Source organism: Pantherophis guttatus, chromosome 8 (genome assembly GCF_059756535.1).
Source record: "Pantherophis guttatus breed Tessera chromosome 8, ASM5975653v1, whole genome shotgun sequence".
NCBI classification, from domain to species: Eukaryota; Metazoa; Chordata; class Lepidosauria; order Squamata; family Colubridae; genus Pantherophis; species Pantherophis guttatus.
The window spans coordinates 26,530,018-26,552,446 of NC_142070.1; the positions used below are offsets into that span (position 1 = coordinate 26,530,018).

Sequence of the window (22,429 nt, forward strand, 5' to 3'; positions counted from 1 at the left end):
AGACAAAGGTGTGAGGGGGGGGGCAATAAATTCAATGGCCAACCCAGATTTTAAAGTGGCGTGGACCCACTTGTCCGAAGTGGATTCCTCCCAGACAGAGGCAAAAAGACCCAACCTACCGCCGATGGGAGGATCCAAAGGGCAATTAGCGACGGAGACGGGCGAAACGACCTCCTCCCCCTCGAAAGGGCCGTTTAAAGTTAAAGGGACGTCCCCTGAATGATCTATCAGAAGAACCCCGCTGCCTGCTGAAAGACCCATCTCTCCTAAACGAGGGGAAGGTAGAAGAAAAGGAGGACCCTCCATCCGCACCTCTGGGGAAGGAACGAGAAGGATAAGGAGAGAAAAGGGGAGCCCCTCTCCGGAACAAAGCAGCTAAGACCTTCTTCTTATCCCTGGTTTCTGTGAGGAAGGGATCTAAAGCCTCCCCGAAAAGCTTCGTGCCCTTAAAGGGAACCGAAGCCAATCGCCACTTATGTCTGGCATCAGCTTGCCAGTGACGGAGATACAATAAACGCCTAGCCGCGACTGCCGAAGCCAAAGATTTCGCCGAAAATCTGGCGGCATTCAGAGTGGAGACAGCCGAAAATTGTACGGCGGCAACGATTTTATTCAGGTCTTGTTTGATACGAGTATCTCCGGGGCCTAACTTCTCTTGTAACTGCCGCAACCAAAGCAACGTTGTTCGATTAAAGAAGGAAGCTGTAGTGGTGGCTTTAATCGCCCAGGAGGAACTCTGAAATGCCTTTTGAAGAACTTGGTCAGATCTGCGTTCGTCAGGACGGAGACCTTCGTCCGAATTGAATGTGAACATCCTTCGTCACTGCGAGCCGCCGAGCAGGGGAAAACTTCTCTCACCGATCCATGTTGACTGGAGGGGCCCGGACGGGCGGCCAAGGACCTTTGAACTGCCGCTTCGATCATTTGCTGCAGGTGGTCTGGAAGAATAGAAGGATCCAAGGAGCGGGCAGGCACCGGATTCGATGAAGGAGCCTCCTGTACTCTAGTTGGATCAGGAGCCGGTTGTTGAGAAATTGAATCAGGACCCCACAAATTTTCGTCGGAAATCGACACTGGACAATCTTGCAGGGATAGTTGGTCAGGAGAAGGCGAAGGAGCCGCGACTGGGGGTGGATTAGGAGAGGTAGGAGGTTGAAGAGTGGCTGGAGGCAACTGGGCACATGCCTTGTCACATAACCTGGTCAGAACTTTGTCTCTACGCTTTTCCACTTTAGAAGAAGAGGATGACACATCACGTGTGGAAGGCTTGCGCTGAGAACGTGAGGATTGAGAAGATCTGGAATGAGACCTGGAATCTTGCATGGCAGAATGCTGGGTAGCAGACGTGGAGTCTGATTGGCCAACTTCACCTGCACTAGCCTTGCGGCCGTGCTTAGACTTAGAAAGGGCCTTAGGCATGGAAGCCAAAGAAGGTAGTAACGAAAAACGCCTTGCACACCAGACTGTGTGTCACTGATCAAGTCTGAATAGATAAAGGGGGAGCGAGAGAAACTCCACACGAGGCAGCCTCAAATAAACTGTCACTTAATTATAATCCCCCAAGGCCAGATAGATCAGAAATTGGGAGCGTAGCAACTCCACGAATTGGAATTATGGAAGGGGGAGGAGGCCAACAAACAATCAAGGCCACAGTCCTGTGACCGTTGCAAATCAGAACACGAGTGGGGGCGCGAAGCTCCACTAATCAGTAATGGCGGTTAGCGCCCAACAACAATAGCTGCAACAGAGAAGGGGGCGTAAAGCTCCACTGGGCGCTAATTGAAGGCCTCCGAAACCGGGCTTTGTATTAATGAAGTGGGAGGGGGGGCGCGAAGCTCCTCAGCTGCTAAGTATAGCCAGCAACCTGATTAAACTGCGCAGAGTGGCCACGAGGTCATCAATAGGGCCGCAGAAACAGGCCGCAGTAGCGCAAAAGTGGGGGCGCGAGGCTCCTCCGCAGAATAAATAAGCCTGCCACTCGTAGCCTTCAAATTAAGTTAGTGAGGCAAAACGGCCACAAAGGGAGCGTTCCGGCAGGAGATGAGGATCGGAGGTTGCATACAGGCGCTCCCCCCCCAACAGCGGTAATTTTTGAATCCAAAATGGCGGGCGCCACTGCCTAAAAGCCCGCCGAAATTGCCGATAATTGAAGGGAGTGAAGAATGAGTTTAAATGCTCCCCCCCCGAAGGAATGAGGAGATCGTAGCAAGAGTAAATGTCCCTCGAAGCTCAAATTAGTTAAGGATCTCCTTGAGGGAATATAGGGCGAAGAATCCCACGCCCCTGGCAAGGCCAGGGGAGGCCGGTGTTAACGAGGCCTTGCCTTACTCACAAAACCTTCAAACTCGTAGTCAGAACAGTCCAGGTCAGCCAGAAATTCAGAAAGGTCCAAATCAAATCACCAAAGAATAGTTGAACAGTCCAAGTCGAGAAAAAACCGAAAGAATTCAAACGAAAGAGCTAAAAAGGAGAATTTAGCCAGAGAGCAGTCCCACACACCAGCCAGCGCTGAAGGACTGAGCCAAAAGCTGGGCTGCCCGGCAACAGAGGCGGGACTAAGAAAAATTGGCAGGCTCAGTCCTTCAAGCTGATTGGATGGGCACTACCCACGCTGGCTGCTGTCTCCACTCTCAATGGAGAATTACATTTTCTTTTTACAAAAATGAAAAAGTTAAGAAAATCCAAACAGATAATTTGTTTTTGCCATGAAATGTTATTTTTAAAATGTTTCTTTTTAATAATATGTTCTTCAAATGAAATAATTTTATAGATATATCTTGAGGTGAATGGCACATATTTACTAGTACCAATTATTGACAATTATGGCAGAAGATTATACTTTAACTGCGTTTAAAGAATAAGTTTTAAATTCTCCCAAATTCTCCAAGGATACAAAAGGTTTCATTAATAATAGGAAGCATATTTCCTGGTCAACTATGGCATTTGAAATATTTATTTAACTTGTTCAGAAGTTGAAAAATTGAAGTAAAAATATTTAATCTCATGTTAAATGAAGCTTTAAGTGCTTTTTGATGTAGAAAAGTGGGATAAAAACATTTTACATAAATAATTAATGTCATTAAAAAAACATATGCCAGTGGACTAAAGCTTCATATAATCAGTTTCTGAAGATTCTCTGATCTTGATTCAAAGGAAAAAGGATCTGTCAGGAAATGTGTGCAATGACAGATAAGACAGACAGACCCTATTTTCCTCAGGACCCAGATTCTTCTTACGCGCTACCGTTTCCTTTGACTTCCAAGGAAATTTGGCACTATTCAGTAGAACTTACATAAGAAGCCTTCACCAAGTTAGAACTCTCTTTCTCTCTTACTTACATAAATTCCATTCCTTTCACAGACACAATTGCCCTTTTCATGTGGCCATCCAGCTACACACAAGGAAGACATTTCAGAGGACTTAAAACTGGGTTGCTTTTTGTGTTTTTCCTGGATTTTTAAATGCTCTGTCTCTAATTTCTTCTGGAATCAAATGACATGCTCAAAAGCATGTGGACCAATGCGTGTGTTACTGGCATTTTCATATGGTTCCTCTGCAGATTTACATGCTTCCTCTGGTAATTAAAGTGCCAAGAATTTCCCAGACATATACCAAGACCTAACAATGTCTACTTGACCAATGAAAACCTTAACAGTTTTATTACAATAATGCCTGGAATTGTTGCCATTCTCCTAATAAATCAGATTGTTAGCTATCATTTGAGAATCTTCACAGTGTCATGAATTAGTTTCTGCACAAATGGAAGACACACAGCAAGAAACAAGTGAACTACAACAACTATGTATTTAATACAGGGATGAAATCCAGCAGGTTCTGACAGGTTCTGGAGAACCAGTAACGGAAATTTTGAACAGTTCAGAGAACCGGTAGCGGAAATTTTGAGTAGTTCAGAGAATTGGCAAATACCACCTCTGGCTGGCCCCAGAGTGGAGTGGGAATGGAGATTTTGTAATATCCTTTCCCCAGGAGTGGGGAGGAAATGGGGATATTGCAGTATCCTTCCCCTGGAGTGGGGTGGGAATGGAGATTTTGCAGTATCCTTCTCCTGCCACACCCACCAAGCCACACCATGGCCACCAAGCCACACCCACAGAACCGGTAGTAAAAAAAATAGGATTTCACCACTGATTTAATATGCCCACCTCCACTAGAGTTTCTATATGCTATGCTCATTGTATAGAATGGACAAGTTTTCTCTGTCTAGTCCTATACAGTGGGCTCCAGAGCTCCTCATTACCATAGACAGGGCAAAGTTTCCTGGAAGTTAAGAAACACATTCAAAGGATATGTTGTGGTGCGTGCCTTGAGTCAGTTTTTGATCCTGGAGAGAGTCTGGAGAAGTCCCTATAGTTTTATTGGCAAAATTTTATGGAAGTGGTTTGCAACTGTGTCCTTTCCAGGGCTGAGAGATAATGACTGGCCCAAGGTTACCTAGATGGGTTTGTGCCTTATGTGGCAGGAATCTCCTCCTCTAATTGTACAGATTTTATATACAGAAAAATTAAAACCGATCTATATACTTAAACATCATCCAGCTTCCATTCATTTATTGTACACAGATAGAAAATGGTCAGAAAGACACTGAGATTTTATATTATTATCTCTCTTTATGCATCTGTGTACACAGACACAAATATGTACATAAAAGTATTATGAAAAACTTTAAAACATATTCATGTACATGCATTTCGCCTTACACTTCTCAAATGAAACGAATGATCAACATCATTATCTACACAGTACAGTATTTTGTATCCTGCGGATGTGCCTCTACATTCCATGCATAATATATCCAAATTGGTAGGATGCAATCAATAGCATCTAGATTAGAAAACACTGTGTTCGTGCTTGGAATAAATTTGGACCTTGATTTTCTTTATAGCACACTGGTCAAAATGTGTTACAGTCCAATTCTTATTACCGAAAGGGAATTTTCTATGAAATATTTAAGGGTGGTAATCTATCTCTTCCTTCTCCAGCGTGCCAAATTGTATTATTAGAAAATAATTTATCAAAGCTATGATGAATGACTACAATGAATATATGTGAGGTTCAGGTATTTGGAAGATTGTGACTTGAAATGTAAGAGATAATTGCATGAATGAATGAAAACACTTAAAACTGTCCGCAATGAAGAAAAAGGTAGAAGCTGGGCAAAAAAGTCAGTAACCTACAAGATGAAAGATTGTTGCTGAATGAGATAATAATAATAATAATAGCTGTTAAACATCATATATGTGGAAGAATAAATGCAATGTTCAGCAAATGGTTCAAGACTGAGACGCTTAGAATGCATGAGTTCTTCTTGGTTGTTTGCCGTATTTATAGTTAAATGAATAAGAAACATATATGGTGATGGCAGAGGTTTATTGGTTGGTTGGAATTTAAACATGTGTGTATTTTTGTATGCAGATTATGTCTCATTGGTTGAAAAACCAAATTATTTGCAGCAACTCCTAAATGGATTGCATGATGCAACATGCAACTTGAACTGAAAATGAATGTATCAGAAACCAAGGCAGGTGCATCTGAAAATGAATATATTTTTAAAAATAAAGACAGTTATGCTTTGTGTGGAGTGTCTAACTTCAAATTACACATAAAAAATGAAGAACAGAGCAGGCAGATAAATTTCCACTCTGATCAAGAGATGTCTCTGAGTTTTTAAATAAGTATGGTGCCTTGGTAGAAGAAGGGATACTATGCAGAGAAATTTTAAGATCTGCAGATTCTGGTCAATGTAACGGGTAACATATGATCTCGCATGAGGAATAGATGTCTGTCAAAAGAAGCAGAATGACTATGATTAGCAGCATGCTTCTGCTATTTTGTGGTTAAGAGAAACCTAAAAACACTGCAGAATGCAGTGGGAATGAGATATTTAAAAAATGCACGTGGAAAACCAGAGCAAGGTGGAATCAAGAAGGCTGAGTTAAGTATTGCAGGAATGAGGATTAAGGTTTAAAGAGAGTGACTGGTTTGAAATAAGAATGACCATGAAGGTAGGTTGGAGCGAATAAATCCCAAATATATAAATGAAGAGTTCATTAGCCAAGAGCAGAGGTGTCAAACTCAAGGCACGGGGGCCATATCAGGCCTGCAGAGTGCTTAGATTTAGCCCGCGGGGACACTCTGGAAACAGTAAAGGAGTGGCCTGTGGTGCCTCTGCCAGCGAAAATGGAGCTTGGGAGGGCCGCATCTGCTTTCACAGTCAGAGGATTGCAGGAGGCCATCGCAGCTGAAAACAAAGCTCACGAGGGGCCACATGGGGCTCTCCTGAGCTCCGTTTTCACTGGCAGAGGGTTGCAGGAGGCAGTCGCAGCAAAAAACGGAGCTCAGGCACCCATTTTCACTGGCAGAGCACTCAGGCCACTCCAGGCCTGAGCTGGCCATGCCCACTCCAGCCCCCAGAGGTCAAACACAACCCTGATGCGGCCCTCAATGAAATCGAGTTTGACACCCCCGGCCAAGAGGAACAGTGATAGTAAAAAAATCATGGTTGGATGGTGTTGATGAGAGAAGAAAAAAAAGAACCTTCAAAAATCAAAATGAATCTGTAGCATGCAGGTAATTCTGGACTTACAGCCATTTTGTTTCGCAACCATTCGAAGTGACAATGGCACTGAAAAAAGTGATTTACAACTTACAATTGTTGCAATATCCTCACGTTGATCACATCCCCTGATCAACATTCAGGCACTTGACCATGGGTTTGTGTACATGACAGCTTCAGGGTCCCCGGGGATAATGTAGTCATCATTTTTGAGCTTCCCAGCGGCCTTCCAAGAAGCATAAACAATGGGCAAAGCCAGATTTGCTTAACAACCACTTGATTCACTTAACTAGCCCATGATTCACTTAACGTCTGTGGCCAAAAAAAGGTCATAAAATAAGGTGTCACTCATTTAACAACCACCCTACTTAACAATGGAAATTCTTGTCCCAATTATGTAATCATAAGTCGAGGAACAGCTATAAAGAAGTAGCATGGCTTGCAACAATATAAAGTTATAGAACCATACAATGAACAATGTTGGCATAAATTAGATTTAGCTAGCTTTTCCATCCTTTTTTTTAATCTCATGGTGTAATTTCTTTAGCTTACAAATTCTTACTCCTTTTCTGCACTTCGCAAAACATTGCCTCCCCCCAACAGATTGAATTTGTGTGTGTGTGTGTGTGTATACATACATATAAATATATATAATTGCAGTTTTCAGTTATTCTATTTAAAGATTAATATGTTTAACCTTTTTAAAAAAAATGCATGTCTTCTAAATAATTAAAGGCATTACACTGAATTTTAGTGATTACAAAAGGAAACCAAGTGTTTCAAGCAAGATAAAACTACAAGAATAATTATACTGAGATATATATATTCTGGAACGGGCAGAAAGCCCTTTATCCTTGAAATACTCTGGTCTCTTGACTTCCTTCCTCCCAAAAGAGTAGCAACTCAAGGAGAAAATTGCCTCCAAATGTGCCCAACATTTTGATGGAAGAAACAAAATACAATCTTCTGGCCTCAAGTCTTTTCTAACTCTGCCACACTGGAATTGCCTATTTTATGCAAGCATATTTTTCTCTCCTATCATATAGAATGAAAAATAAACCATTTTAATCTTACCATTACAAAGGTGGGTATCATTTTCTCAAACCGAATAGCCAAGTCTTATATAATGTCAACATTCTCTGTTTTTCACAGATGCACAGTAAGGACCAAGGAATTTAGGACATCACCATACAAAAAAAACTGCTGAACTCCACACCAGAGGCCCAAAATCAAGCAATAGCTTTTCTATGTCCATAAATATATTCAAACTGACAGGAACCACCAAAACATCAGCTTAGACAGGATAAGGCAACAGAGCAGTACTGCAACGGTTTGTAAGATTGGCCAAGCTATATAGATAGTCCTTGATTTACAGCCATTTCTTTAGTGATTGTTACAGTGGTCCTGAAAAAAGGGACTCAGAATTGGTCCCTGAAGTTATAAACCAATGAATGCCCATATACTCACATGATCAAAATGTGGGTACTCGGCAGCCTGCCTGCACTTATGACTACAGGGGCACTTCAACTCTCCCCAGCTGCTTACCTCTCTCCCCATATATGCCCTTTTGGCCCCCTGCACTCCATGGTCCCTGCCATTTTAGCTGACTTCACTGTCCTTTTGTTCCCACTGTTGTTATTCAACAGTGGCTAGCCTGCCATTCAAGGGGCAACTGCTGGCGGCATGAGACTTTCTTCCCAAAATCATGCACAATGTCTTCTCATGGGACCAGGGGAATATGGCTTCATGTGGCCCTCCTGAAGAGGCAGGGTTGAAACACCTTGTCAGCAGCAGGAGCAAGAAGATGGTGAAGGTTAGCTAGAGCAGCAGGGACTTCGGAGCACATAGTGGTGAGAGCATTTATGGCTGGGACTGGATTGGGGGACTTCCTGTAAAGCTGTGGCTTTGCATCACGCTGTTGGGAGTTTCCCCGGGATGGGGAAGAAATGGAATGAAGAGGTGCTTGGGTGGAATTGAAGGGGAGGCATTTCCTTATTTTGGAAGATCCAAATCTTGGAGATGGTTTACACTGGGGTGGGTTCTTGCCTAATTTGTTTAACGACAGCAATAGGGAATGTCAAGATTGCCATTGGTAAGAAATGCCAATCATACAACATCATGAGGATGACCACATTGCTTGGCAATGGAAATGCTAGTCCCAATTGTGATTGAAAGTCAAGGGCAACCTGCACAGTGTACAAAACTGAATCTGACAGGCTATAAATTCCTCAACAAGTTTCACATGTTCTGTTTCACTTTGTCATGAAGGGCATGGTTGCTTCTTCACTCTACGGCAAAGAATGAGCTCAAATCTAGAAAGACCTCCCCCATTGTCCCTTGTTCAAAATATAAAAAGCGACATAGCATTGTCTCTGTATGGCAAAAGGAAACTCTATGAAACTGGGAAATATTTGCATATCCAAATATATACAGCACATTCTGAGAAAGCAGATGCTTTCCTAGGCCAGATTCCAAACCTAGTCATAAAAAGAAGTCATTCTTCCTCTTGAATAACCCTAAAGACTAGACGTTTTCACCTCTATTTTAAAATAATACCGCTTGAACCAAAAATCTTGTTTATCATAACTATGATTTTTTTAACAACCCAACTGCAAAAAAATAGTTTATGAAACTTGTTTCGTTATCTAAAGCACCATAGTTTAGTGTTTTAAGAAGACACTAATTGCCATCAATTCTTCATGTTCCTCATTTTGGACACAGTGGATAAATGGATAAAAGGAACAGATTGTGAGATTGTGATGCTAGGCTTGTTCCTGTTAATCGACCATCATTTATTATAATATCCACATCTGAAAGGAGCTTATGTCTGACAACACTACTACACCAGAGTAAAATTGCTTCCCCTCTTTTATCTCTTACTTTTATGGAACTATCTTCAAGCTAATTGTCCTAAGATTCTCAATGGATGTATCCTTCTATATTCTTACCGATATTAGGGTGCTTCAAAAGGCGACAGATTCTAGCTTCTCTCTCTAATTTCTGGTGATCTGTAAGAAATGAAAATATACACAGTTTTAGAAAAAAAATATTTTCTTGATTTAACAGAGGCAAAACAAATTGTAACCTGGGCATACAATATATAATGCACTTTGTGTAATTTAAACTGCAATAATTCTGGATTCCAGATAGGCGTTTTCCTGACAGAAACAAAACAGGAAACAGTCATCATACCTACTCAAGTCAAAAATTGAAAGTATAAAATTGCACTTTCATATCATGTTCAGTTTTCATTATAAAACTGTGGCTTTCAGAGGTTGTGGACATGGACAATAAAGCACCGTTTTCCATGTCCTCCAGTTCCATCTTCCACCTCCTAGTTTGATTCTTTCCCTTTTTCTTTATTCTTCTTCCCTTTCCTGAGGGAGATATTTGAAAGTATAACCATTAGGAGAAACTATATGATATGTGCATAGGCTTTCACTGTAACTGTGAACAACTTTAATGAAGAGGCTTCCAAACACTAGTTTGCATGGGACTAGCAGAGAATATATACGCCTGCTCTTTTTCTACAAAAGCTTAACAGTGTATCATTAATAATTTTCAGAAATTATGTTTTACAAAAATCATTGCCAATTTTGGAATTTCAGTGAATGATAACCATAACTAATGAGCCATGGTGGCAGAGTGATTAGAGTGCAGTACTGCAAGCTACTTCTGCTGACCGCTGGCTGCCTGCAATTTGGCAGTTCAAATCTCACCAGGCTCAAGGTTGACTCAGCCTTCCATCCTTCTGAGGTGGGTAAAATGAGGACCTAGATTATTGGGGGCAGTATGCTGACTCTGTACACGATTTAGGGAGGGCTGCAAAGCACAGTAAAGCGGGATATAAGTCTAAGTGCTATTGCTATAATCAATGAGTGAAGGATAGAAATGAATTCAGAGAAGGAAGAGGAAGAGGTAGAGGTAGGTATACCATATTTGGGTGGCAAAAATCTAGATGCCCACTAGATGAGGTTCAATCAATCAATCAATCAATCATAAAGGTACATCAAGCTCTGATTGTTTTACAAAATTGTATAAAATTATAAAAATAAAAATTTATAAAATTGTTTTATGTATTTTATGTACATAAAGCTCTGGTTTATGTACATAAAGGTACACAACGCTCCAATTGTTGCCATTTATGATTCTCCAGTTTTTGCCACCTAGATATTTATTTATTTATTTTATTTTATATCCAATTTATATACCGCCCTTCTCCCTGAGGACTCAGGGCGGTGTACAGCCGAATAAAAACATAAATTACAAACATTAAAATAGTATTAAAAGAATATATATAAATTTGGCCCTGTAATTTAAGAACAATAACAAACCCATTTAAAACATTTAAAAAATTAAGAAAAAAAAAGTTAAGCCAGCCCGGCTTGCTGAAAAAAGAGGGTTTTAAGGGCACGGCAGAAGGCACCAAGGTCTTGGATTCTCCTAATCTCTGGGGGCAGTTGGTTCCAGAGGGTGGGTGCCCCCACAGAGAAGGCCCTCCCCCTGGGAGTCACCAGCCTACATTGTTTGGCTGATGGCACCCCGAGGAGGCCCTCTCTGTGGGAGCGCACAGGTCGATGGGAGGCCGTCGGTAGCAGTAGGCGGTCTCGAAGATATCTAGGTCCTATGCCATGGAGCACTTTAAAGGTGATAACCAACACCTTGAAGCGCACCCGGAAGACCACTGGAAGCCAGTGCAGCTCACGCAGGAGAGGTGATATGCCTGACGTCTTCATCTGCACTCCCTTAAACCAAATATCTCCCAGTTTACAGGTAGTCCTTATGACCTCCATTGAGCCAAAATTTGTGCAGTGGTTAGAATGCAGTACTGCAGGCTACTTGTGCTGATCACTGGCTGCTAGCAGTTTGGCAGATCGAATGAGGACCCAGATTGTTGGGGGAAATATGCTGACCCTGTAAACCTCTTAGAGAGGGCTGCAAAGCACTGTGAAGCGGAATATAAGTCTAAGTGCTATTGCTATTGCTAAGCAAGGCAGCTGTCAAGTGAGTTGTACTTCATATTACGAGCTTTTTTGCCACAGTTGTTAATCATTGCAGTTGTTAAGTGACTCATGCAATTAATAAATGAATCCGGCTTCCGTCATTGACTTCCAGCTTACAAGGTTACAAATGGTGATCACATGACCCCAGGACACTGCAATTGTCATAAATACATGCCAGTAGCTAAACACCCGAATTTCAATCATGTCACCACTGGGATGCTACAATGGTTGTAAGTATGAAAAGCGGCCGTAAGTCACTTTTTTCAGTGCCGTTGAAAGTTCAAATAGTCCCTAAATGAATGGTTGTAAGTTAAGGACTATGTATATTTAAGGAAAAAAGATTTCAAGTCCATAACAAAACCCTGATTTAATTATGTTACCTCTCCTAATCCTTCACAAAAAAATATTACTTTGCTGTCAGAATTAGCACAAAACTTTAGTACAAGTAGAGATAAACACAGAGATAGCTTTTCAAACATTGTAATGAAATGGACTAAGTAGCACCTTTTCTTTTTTCTTCTATTTTGCACCAATGTTTCTTCCATCAAAAAAGAAACAAAAAGGAAAAAAAGACCGTTTTTTCCACTTTAAACAGTGAATTTACGTTAGATCCAACCTAAGACAACAACATCCTGCTCATTATAAATATTAATACTGTACCTCTAGCTTGACTTCAATGCATCCCATGGTTACTAATTCAAAATCAACCTTGGCACATTGCTCCCCACAAGCAAAACACAAATTCATGTTAGGCTTGCCCACTTTGTATTAGGAATGCTTTAAAACATTGTCTGGAAGATTTTTCTGGGTCTCCAAATACCAAATATTTAAAGGCTTTTTCTTGTTACAGTAATGTCATATTGAGCTGGCCCTCAGAATACTATCATGGTGATATATTATGATGATGAATATGAATTGTATCAGTAGCCAGTTGCCTTAGTATGTTTTGGAGGCCCCATGCAGTAGGATGTATTAAGGATCTCTGTGACTGCATAGATAAGAAAAGCAATATAATTAGTATTTAATATTGATAATCATTTTTGCTAACAAAGTATAACTAAAATTAATAACTAAACAGTAAAGCTTTTGAAGCTAAAATGTTTGTATGCAGCAAGCAGAGGTGGGTTTCAGCAAGTTATGACCAGTTCTGGAGAACTGGTCACCCACAGAACCAGTAGCAGAAATTTTGACTAATTCGGAGAACCGGTAAATAACATCACTGACTGGCCCCACCCCCATCTATTCTCTGCTTCCCGAGTCCCAGCTGATCAGGAGGAAATGGGGATTTTGCAGTAACCTTCCCCTGGAGTGGGGTGGGAATGGAGATTTTACAGTAACCTTCCCCTACCACACACACCAAGCCACACCCACAGAACCGGTAGTAAAAAAAAATTGAAACCCACTACTGCAGCAAGCTAACAACTGAAATTGAGCCAGTCTGGATCATAACCAAGCTGGGCTTATTATAGGATGCCTCAAGGAGTCTTGCTATTACTAGCAATGGAGCAAATAATTTAAAATGTAAATTTTAATTTGTTTTTAAAATTATTGGGTGTTTTAAATTTGTCTCGGCCAAATTGTTTAATTTGGTTTTATTCTGTTTTTAAATTTTGTATTTATGTGTTTTATTCTGTGGCTGTTCACCGCCCTGAGTCCTTCGGGAGTAGGGCGGTATATAAATCCAATAAATGAAATGAAATGAAATGAAAATAAGCCAATTATTTTATGAACTTTAACCTAATTTTCTGCTTCTTTGAGAAGAGTTCATAATTTTGCCTGCGTTAACCTGCCACTAAGCAATCATTCAGTCTTAGTAGAAGGTAAAGATTCTGAATGAGGTTTTTAGATGGCAATGGAATATACAGTGATGGACTACAAGCCAAATTCTCACAGGTAGGTGAGCCAGGTATGCAAGTCAGATGTTGTATCTGTATAAATATTTGATATAATAGAATATTTTGGAAACTTGCCAAACATAAGGCAAACAAAACAATACTGTACATTCTACAAAATATCCTGCAATGCTCCTAAAAAGTGGCCAGGTTTGGAGTTGAATGTTTTAAGACATCTATTGTTATATAATTGGGATAAATAGAAGCGGGTAGGATTTGAATTCAAGGGAGAAGAGATGCTTCTGCATATACAGGAAATGAGCATACCATCCTTCTGCAACTTCTTAAAGCAGCTCCATTTTTCCCTCCAGGATCCCTCTTCAATTGCTGCACAATTCCAAGAAAAGACACATTTGCCTCATACAAAGGCCATGTCCACCCCAAGAACGTATTTCAACCTTTGAAACTGAAGAGATACCCAACTCTATGTTGCAATTGCTAACAACTTTGCCCTGAAAACCACTGAATATGTATTGATCTCATAATGAATCACTACTCATAGTGAATAGAAGAATTACCATACAAATTTGACATGGCTGAGCACTTAACAGAATAAATAAAATAAAATAACTTATTTTTCTATTAGCTTGCTTTTTCAATTAGTCCGGCTACCCCTGGTGAGCAAAACATTTTAACATCTGCATAATGGCATATATAAAAGACTAGTGAAACATTTTAATTTCTTATATAGAGTGCCTACCATATACTCTACAGCAATAAGTCCCTAAATAAATTAAAATGAAGTTTACTCAGCCTAATTGACTTCACACCACACTTAATAATTTATCTCATTTGACACAATACCGATCATTAATGCCAAGCTGTTAAAATATTCCTTGATAATGAAAAGAAAAACAAAACAGGTATAACAGCAGAGAAAACACTCCAATTATTATCTGATTTTGCTGGTCTTTGACTATGATAAAGATTTGATGATGATATCTGGAATGGGCTAGTAAAAAGTAGTATATTAGGAAGTATATTTATTTTTTGTTATTTTTACACAGTCAATTAAAATTGGCATCTTTATATTAAAAAAACAAAGAACACTGCTATTTATACTGTTACGATGCGTCATCTGATCTTAATTTTAAATTTCAAGTTAATCTAAGCAAAAGTGCAACTCATTAGGTTAACACTGAATTTAAACAAATAGAAATATAACCTAAAAGGAATTAGTGGAAGTTACACTGCCCACCATCACAGGAAACAAGAAAAAGAAAATATTTAAGTAAGAAATCAAGCAGAAAGTAAATAATATGTAATATAAAAACCATAATCCAGTTGCTTTTTGAAAAAGCATCTTTGAGACATTCATGACCTGGATGACTAAGAATCTCCATAGACATTTAGCTGAAATTTTATGAACCTACAGTCTATCACTTGAATCAGGCAGTAAGTGGCCTGATGACAAAAGCTGGACAATGGCTGGCTAAGTGAGGCTAAGACATGATGCAGCCAGTCCCTTAGCCAAGACATAAGATTGGGACAGGTTATATGACAGGGATCTCCTCTTTGAGTTTCTTCATACAACAGTTGAAATATTGACAGTATAGAAGAATTTTTTATTGGCCAAGTGTGATTAGACACACAAGGAATTTGTCTTGGTGCATATGCTCTCAGTGTACATAAAAGAAAAGATACGTTCATCAAGAATCATAAGGTACAGCACTTAATGATAGGGTACAAATAAGCAATCAGGAAACAATATCAATATAAATCGTAAGGATACAAGCAAGTATCTGCAAATGAGTGTAATACTCATTGATTAAAAGGGGAGCAGGTACCATATAAATCTCTAACAGATTTTCCTCTCTGTATGTGGTGGAAGCAGAACGGTGGGGTGACAGACAGAAAAAGCTCAAAGTAACAGCCTTTTCTTTTCTGCATGTTGATAGATGTTTCTACCACCCCCATATTTTCAATGGAAAAAAAATGGAAACTACATATTTGTTTAAATATGGAGGGAGATTGGGGATACCAAATTTTGTGGATAGCAGATGGAGTACATAGAAAACAAAATGCATCTTCCCATTTTTCGTGAAAAGAATTAGGACAATGTCTGATGTAGCAATTGTCTTTTTTTTCCTTAAAAAAAATAAAATTTCTTTTTCATTTTCATTGAAAATAATATGACGCAATCCATTCAAACAGCCACAGATTATACCACAAGCCACTATTTTTATTTAAAGTGTTGAGGCTATCATCCAGAGTTTATTTTGGACATGCCTAAGAATTAGTATGTATTCAAGGAAGTTTTCTAATTGTTTTTATTTGAATAGTACATCCAAGCAAAACAAGCCAGACTGCAAACATTTCCGAAACTACCCTAATTTTTCTCTTTCAGAATCAAGGACATTTCATAGAACTGCTATTTTTCACAAGACGTGCATTTCCAAACCTAGACAATTCAAAAACAGTTTGCTTATTCTTGTCACATAGTACAAGGCTTTCTGTCCAGGAAGCTGTTCTGTTCAAATAGGTTTGAAGAGAAAGAACACAAACTTTGGTCCCTTTCCATCTAAAATTCTCTAAAGCCAGGGCTAGTTTCTGGACTTTTCACAAGTAACCTACTTCCCCCAACCAAATCCTTTAGGAAGCATAATCTTCTCCAAGGGTAACATTTGAAATTATCTCCTTTATTCATGACTTTCTCTGGAGTGCTATCTGGTGTCCCCAAAAAAAGATCCTGTTCTAATATATCACAGACTTCAATGGCAAAAGTATTTCTCTTCTTCAGCAGAGCCCAGTCTTCCTAATATTTCCTATTTTTACATACTTGTCAGGTAGCCATGATTGCTAAGACAACTCTCTCACAGAGATTACAAAAGTATAATGGATTCTTGTGGGCAATGCCACGAAAAGAGCCAATTATTTTTAAAGGCCTGTTGGATGAAAGGAAATTAAACGAGGACACACAGTATGCCTGAAGTTATTTGTTTACACGGGCACTGCCATTCCTCCAATCTTTTGAATAAGATTAGGCAAAACACATTCAATTAATCTGACACACTTTGTAACGACTGGATATAAATGGGGGATAGATAAGGTGACCAAGTATCTGAACAGGGAAAAGAGGACACGGACAGTTGGAAAGGAGGACAAATGAGAAGTAAAGGAGGACAGACTGTTGGACTTTGTTGGCATCGATGACAAAAATTACAATGAAAAACTCCAAAAATTGTGAAAAGAAAAAAAAAGGACATAGGCCCCCATGTATGTTACTATTACCATTATCAGAAAGACTGGCTCTTCGGTTGAAGGAATGTGTTAGAACTGGTTAGGAGGCAAACGTATATAATTGATTAAGATCTTGTCAATTTCAGACCGCAGCACAAGCCCTTGGGAGGGTACTAATAAAATAATGGAAGCCATGGAGCTGAGCTTGTTCACATATGGTTAACGCTTACTAAGGAAGACCTGCAACTTGGAGAAAAACTGCTTGAAGAGATACCCAAAAAGACAGATAGCATTTAACTTTAAACCCAAGCTTGCCAGATGGAGCTCATCAAGATAAAACGACATAGCCTCATGTTGGACCTCTGGTAACCCTAGTGATAGGGTAATCAGGAAACAATATCTGTAGATTACTCAGCTCATACCTTACAGGTTTCATTTTTTTTTAAAAAAAGTAAGATTCTGATTTATATTCATATACTCTTGAAACAGGAATGAAAAATGGTATTGTAGTCATAAGCTCTTAAATGCACTTCTATTTATTTAAAGCATTTATATAGCTTTCCATTTTACAACCAACTTCAGGCAATCAAAAGAGTACCATAAAATACTTGTACCTTTTTACTATTCATGGTAACCTAAGTGCTACTGATAACATCATTGTTTAAGTACTCTTAGGGTATTCTGGTTTGGGAAATAAGAACCTGTGAGAAGATAAAATGTGCTTTACTACTACCTACTCTGATTCCAGCATTTCTTCACTTTCTTTCATGGATTGAGGACAGCTAGGTCCCTCTATGATTAGAATCCTCATTTTCCTGGAGTTCTAATCTCTGTGAAGATCTACAATGATTACAGAAGAAATTTGGCTACTCACTTTTAATCTCATTGTAGAGGCGGCAATGTGGACAGTAGTCATTTTTTTCAACAGCAAAAAAATTAAAAGCAAAATTAATAGTCATCCTATGAATTAATATCTACCGTGTTTCCCCGAAAATAAGACCATGTTTTATATTTTTTTGAACCCTGAAATAAGCGCTTGGCCTTATTTTCAGGGAGGTCTTATTATTTTGGGGTGCATGGAGCAAGACAGGGCTCCTCTTGCCGTCTTACCTGATTTCCAGCTCTGTCTCTCTAACTCTAACCAGAGGAACTGGCGGGAACTGGCTGTGCATGGGGTTAAATATTTTTGGGGTGGGCTTATTTTTGGGGGGCAGGGGCTTATTTTAGCGCATGCACTCAAAAGTCTGATTGGACTTATTATCAGGGGATGTCTTATTTTCAGGGAAACAGGGTAGCTAACAATGTATCCACTCATATCTTCATTATTTTATGTTCATAATAGTCTTTTACCAAAGTTGTCCTTTGGCTTCTTTTTAATTACTACTTTAATTATAGCTTTCAACTGTAATTCAACATCTTCATATTCCCATTCTAAAGGAAGATTCAGATTCTAATTCAAAAACACTAATGTAATTTTCAATTCCAGAAATATCTGTGCAAAAAGTGATTCTAAAAATAAGACTTGCATAAATGAAAGCCTCTGTAATTACTCCCTTCAGCATATTAAAACACACAGACACACATACATGCAAATTCTGTGGTTTTGCCGATGGCATATAGTATCATAATTGGAAAAAAAATTGTCAACTCTTGACTGGTTGCTAAACTCTTTACTAGTTGCTAAAACTATAGCTCATTTCAATTTAATCTTTAAAAGAAGATGAAATTCTTAATAAACTTGTGGATGTTACAACTACCACTTAATGTATTTTAATATCTTATATGAATATTTCTTGTTTAGGTAAATAGGAAAATAAAAATGGAGAACTGTTGTAGGCCACAGCAAAAGATAATATGAAAAATGAGGAATGCTTGGAGTTGCCTTGGCAGGGGGGAAAATCCATATCTCAGCTGTGTATGTAGGGGCTGTGTGGTTACTATAGGAGCATTCTGGAACTTACCTACATATTAATGACTTGAGATATGATACACAACACTGTATCAGGAATAAAGGAATGAAAAAGGAAAAAAGAAGAAGATGGGAGGAAAGACAGACTTATGTAAGGAAAACATCCTACTATTCACATTTTTCTCACAAGAATGTGACAATCTTAACAAATACAGGTAATAAGTTATGACCAAATTTCTGTTGCTAAATGAAATATTAGTTAAGTGAGTTTGTCCTATTTTATGACTTTTTTGCCACAGTTGTTAAGTGAAGCATTGCATTTAAGTTAAAATTACTGAAATATCCTGTACTTATCTTGACATACAGTAAAAAAAAATGATCCTGCTGTAGTTATTGGTCAGCAAATGCTTTCCACATTTTTTACATCATCCTTGGACTGATTCTGTAAGAATGCCAAAAGTACATAGAAGGCAGTAACCTTTGGAAATCACATCTAAGTACATTCTAAGATTTCTTTGGAGAAATGAAAATTAGTAATCATTAAAGGTAAAGGTAAAGGTTCCCCTTGCACATATGTGCTAGTCGTTCCCGACTCTAGTGGGCAGTGCTCATCTCTGTTTCAAAGCCGAAGAGCCAGCGCTGTCCAAAGATGTCTCCGTAGTCATGTGGCCGGCATGACTAAACGCCAAAGGCGCATGGAACACTGTTACCTTCCCACTGTTACCTTCTACTTGCATTTTTTATGTGCTTTCAAACTGCTAGGCTGGCAGAAGCTGGAACAAGTAATGGGAGCTCACCCCGTTATGCGGCACTAGGGATTCGAACCGCTGAACTGCTGACCTTTCAATCGACAAGTTCAGCGTCTTAGCCACTAAACCACCACATCCCTTACAGTGATCATTATGTACTTAGTATTTATTAAAAGTTTCTATTATAATAAATTTATTATATATGCTTCAGAGCAAATGAAACAACCAAGAAAGTAAATGGGATGAGGTAGGAAAAGTACAATTAGACAAGCAGGCTCACTTGCTAAATTTTCCATGGTTTAATAATAACTAGCTGAGATATGAATAAGTGGCTGGCTCTAGGTGACCCAAAATATTATCTTGATAATCTTGTCAATCAATGGTTTTTATGAAGTAATCTTTCCAAAGCTAACTTTGCAGAAAACACTATTCTTTGCCTCTGGGTGACAATTAATAGTAACTGTGTTTTTAAATTCATATTGTTTTTTCCATGAAGGCAGTAGAAAAGCAGTTTGACCTTGTCTTCTTATGGGATCTTCCCCTCCTTCCCAAATTCCTAGATTAGACTATATCTCTAGTCTAATGGTCTCCATTCATTAGGAAGGATTCAACTCTTCAGCTTAACTTTTCATGATTACGCCAGACAAAATGTATCTTCCAATGAAGTTGTGGCTATTGAGAACACCATGGGAATATATATTTTTCTCCCCTCTCCACATATTATAGACAGGTTTACAAAATTCTGAGTCTGTGTTGATGGAAGAGACAAAGTAGGATAAGGATTTTTTTAAAATTTAAATATTTTATTACAGATAATTGAGGAAAGAAAATCGTTATAACTAGAATGGAAATGTTGAAGAATGATATCGCATCCCTAGCCCTTTGTTTATTTGATGTAGAATTCTCAGCCCTGGGCTGCAAAAATCCAGACAATGACTAGATGGAAGCAAAGAGACATACTACCTTCTTTGTTGTCATTTAACAGTCACCCAAATTTTTACAATTAAGATTGTAATTCTACTTTATGAGAGGGAAAAGATAATGTTTCCCAAAATAAAATTAAGTTTCACTTAACTTACAAGAGCCTGAAATATGCCTTCAATTCAAGTGGAACAATTCAGAAATGCGAAGGCAATGCAGTTAACTCAAGGCTCGTTCCACAAACAGAAGCCACAGCATCTATCTCAAACTGATGCTACCCTAAACCAGGGGTCTCCAACCTTGGCAACTTTAAGACTTGTGGACTTCAACTCCCAGAGTTCTGGGAATTCTGGGAGTTGAAGTCCACAAGTCTTAAAGTTGCCAAGGTTGGAGACCCCTGCCCTAAACTATCTTGATGGCAGTGGATAGACTCAAGTAAGGCTCAGTAACATACTCCTTACTCAGTCCTCTGGCTTTTTTAAAAAAGAATTTTTAAGGTAAAGCATGAAATGTATACATATCCTTTATATATTAAATGGCTACTCATTTAGAACCTTAAATATCTTCCAAAAAAGGTGTTAAAGTGGGAGGAAAGCATCAGGACACTCATTTCATACATACAAATGGGGCGAAAGGTCAAGACAGCTTGTTTTCAACTTTCAGATAAGGAAATGGATTAAATTTTCTTCAACCAAGTTTGACTAAATAAACTTCATTTTTCACTATTGGGCCATTTCCTGTCTCATGTCTTAAGTTACAAAAAATACCAATGATTTCTTTGAACCAGAGAATGCAACAGGAATGCTAAGCAAAGACTGGATGAATAAGAGGCAACATAATCTTTAGAATTAAGACTTCTGGCTAAAATTTCAAAACATTCAGGCATCTTCTGCCATATAAGAAATCATATCTCAAGAGGTACAGACTTCCTTCAACACTAATGCAGACACAATGTGGACAAACTTTCATTCATATCAAGTATTAGAATAAAAATAAGACCTATTTAAATCATCTTTCTGGCATGTCTCCTTTTTGACATCAGACCTCATCCTCAAAGAGTTCCATTGAGAAGTAAAGTTCATAGCTTATAAATGGTGAGTCATATTCGAAGCTTGGCTCTGTTGCATTTTTTGTTGCCTAAATATTCCAACCTTCTAAATTTTGGCCAGTGGCGCTTCGTACACAAGAAATGACTCAGAAATACAAAGTGGATTCCAAAAACAGCGTACAAAGGACACTGAGATGACTAAAGAAAAATAATTTCCCTTTTCTTTGTGAGTTTGGTACAGTAAATAATCTACATTTAGGTATAAATGAATACAGTATAATGCCATTATATTATTATAAATGCCTGTTGAAACTACCAGAATTTCAGCCTAAGCACCCTTCCTAAGGAATAGGTTCTATAAAATGCTAGTAAATTTCTTAGGAATTACATTGTAGGAGACAAACTGGCACCTCCAGATGTTTTAAATGATAATTTCCATAAATACCAGACATTAGGTCTATTGATCAGATTACGGGAGCTGTAAAACATCTGGTGAGCACCAAATGCGTAGCTCTGGAACTACATCTTCCATCTTCTTTTGGAAAATGCCAAGCACATCATTTCTTTAAACTTTATTTAAAACTAAATTTAAAAGCTATTAAATTTATTGAGTTTAGACAAAGCTACTGAGTAATAAATAAAATAAAAGGAATAGATTCCTGCATAGGATTTACACTGGATCTGCAGACTTTCCCTCGCTCTACTTCTAAATAGCTGGGAGGAAAACCTAAACAGAATTAAGTTTCATTTTCATAAAACTTGCTAGCACCCATTGACAGGTCCTACAGCCCCAAGTACAGAAGAACTGAAGATGATTAACCTTTTATCCCACAAAAAATGGACTCATTTTCTTCTACTTGGACATTAGTTAATTGAGCTAAATTCCTGCCTGAAGCTTCTCCTAATTATTACTGATTTTTTTAAGGTTACCAGGGTCAGAACAAAATTGCAGACATACTTTTTAAAAATTATTTTGACTTGCTGTCCCTAAGTCTTTTAAAAGAAATTCTCTGCTTAATCAAAATCCTCTTATTTAGCTAACTCACGATGAAGGAAAAAAGCCTAAAATCCAAAAGAAAAAAATGATAATCATTACTAATAACTAAGGCTGCACAGTGTTTCAGATTTTAAACATGTGGAAACAGTTTAAGCA

General features: G+C 38.7%; 1 protein-coding gene across 16 annotated transcripts in view; it reads right to left on the bottom strand.

Moving 5' to 3' along the window:
- CAMK2D (calcium/calmodulin dependent protein kinase II delta) overlaps positions 1-22,429 on the bottom strand; it is a 147,386-nt gene that overhangs the window by 71,271 nt on the left and 53,686 nt on the right. For all 16 annotated transcript variants that reach the window (XM_060686897.2, XM_034442345.3, XM_087874471.1 and 13 more), the window contains exon 3: positions 9,523-9,582. In XM_060686897.2, the coding sequence (XP_060542880.1) occupies positions 9,523-9,582 (60 nt within the window). The remainder of the gene's footprint in view (positions 1-9,522; positions 9,583-22,429) is intronic.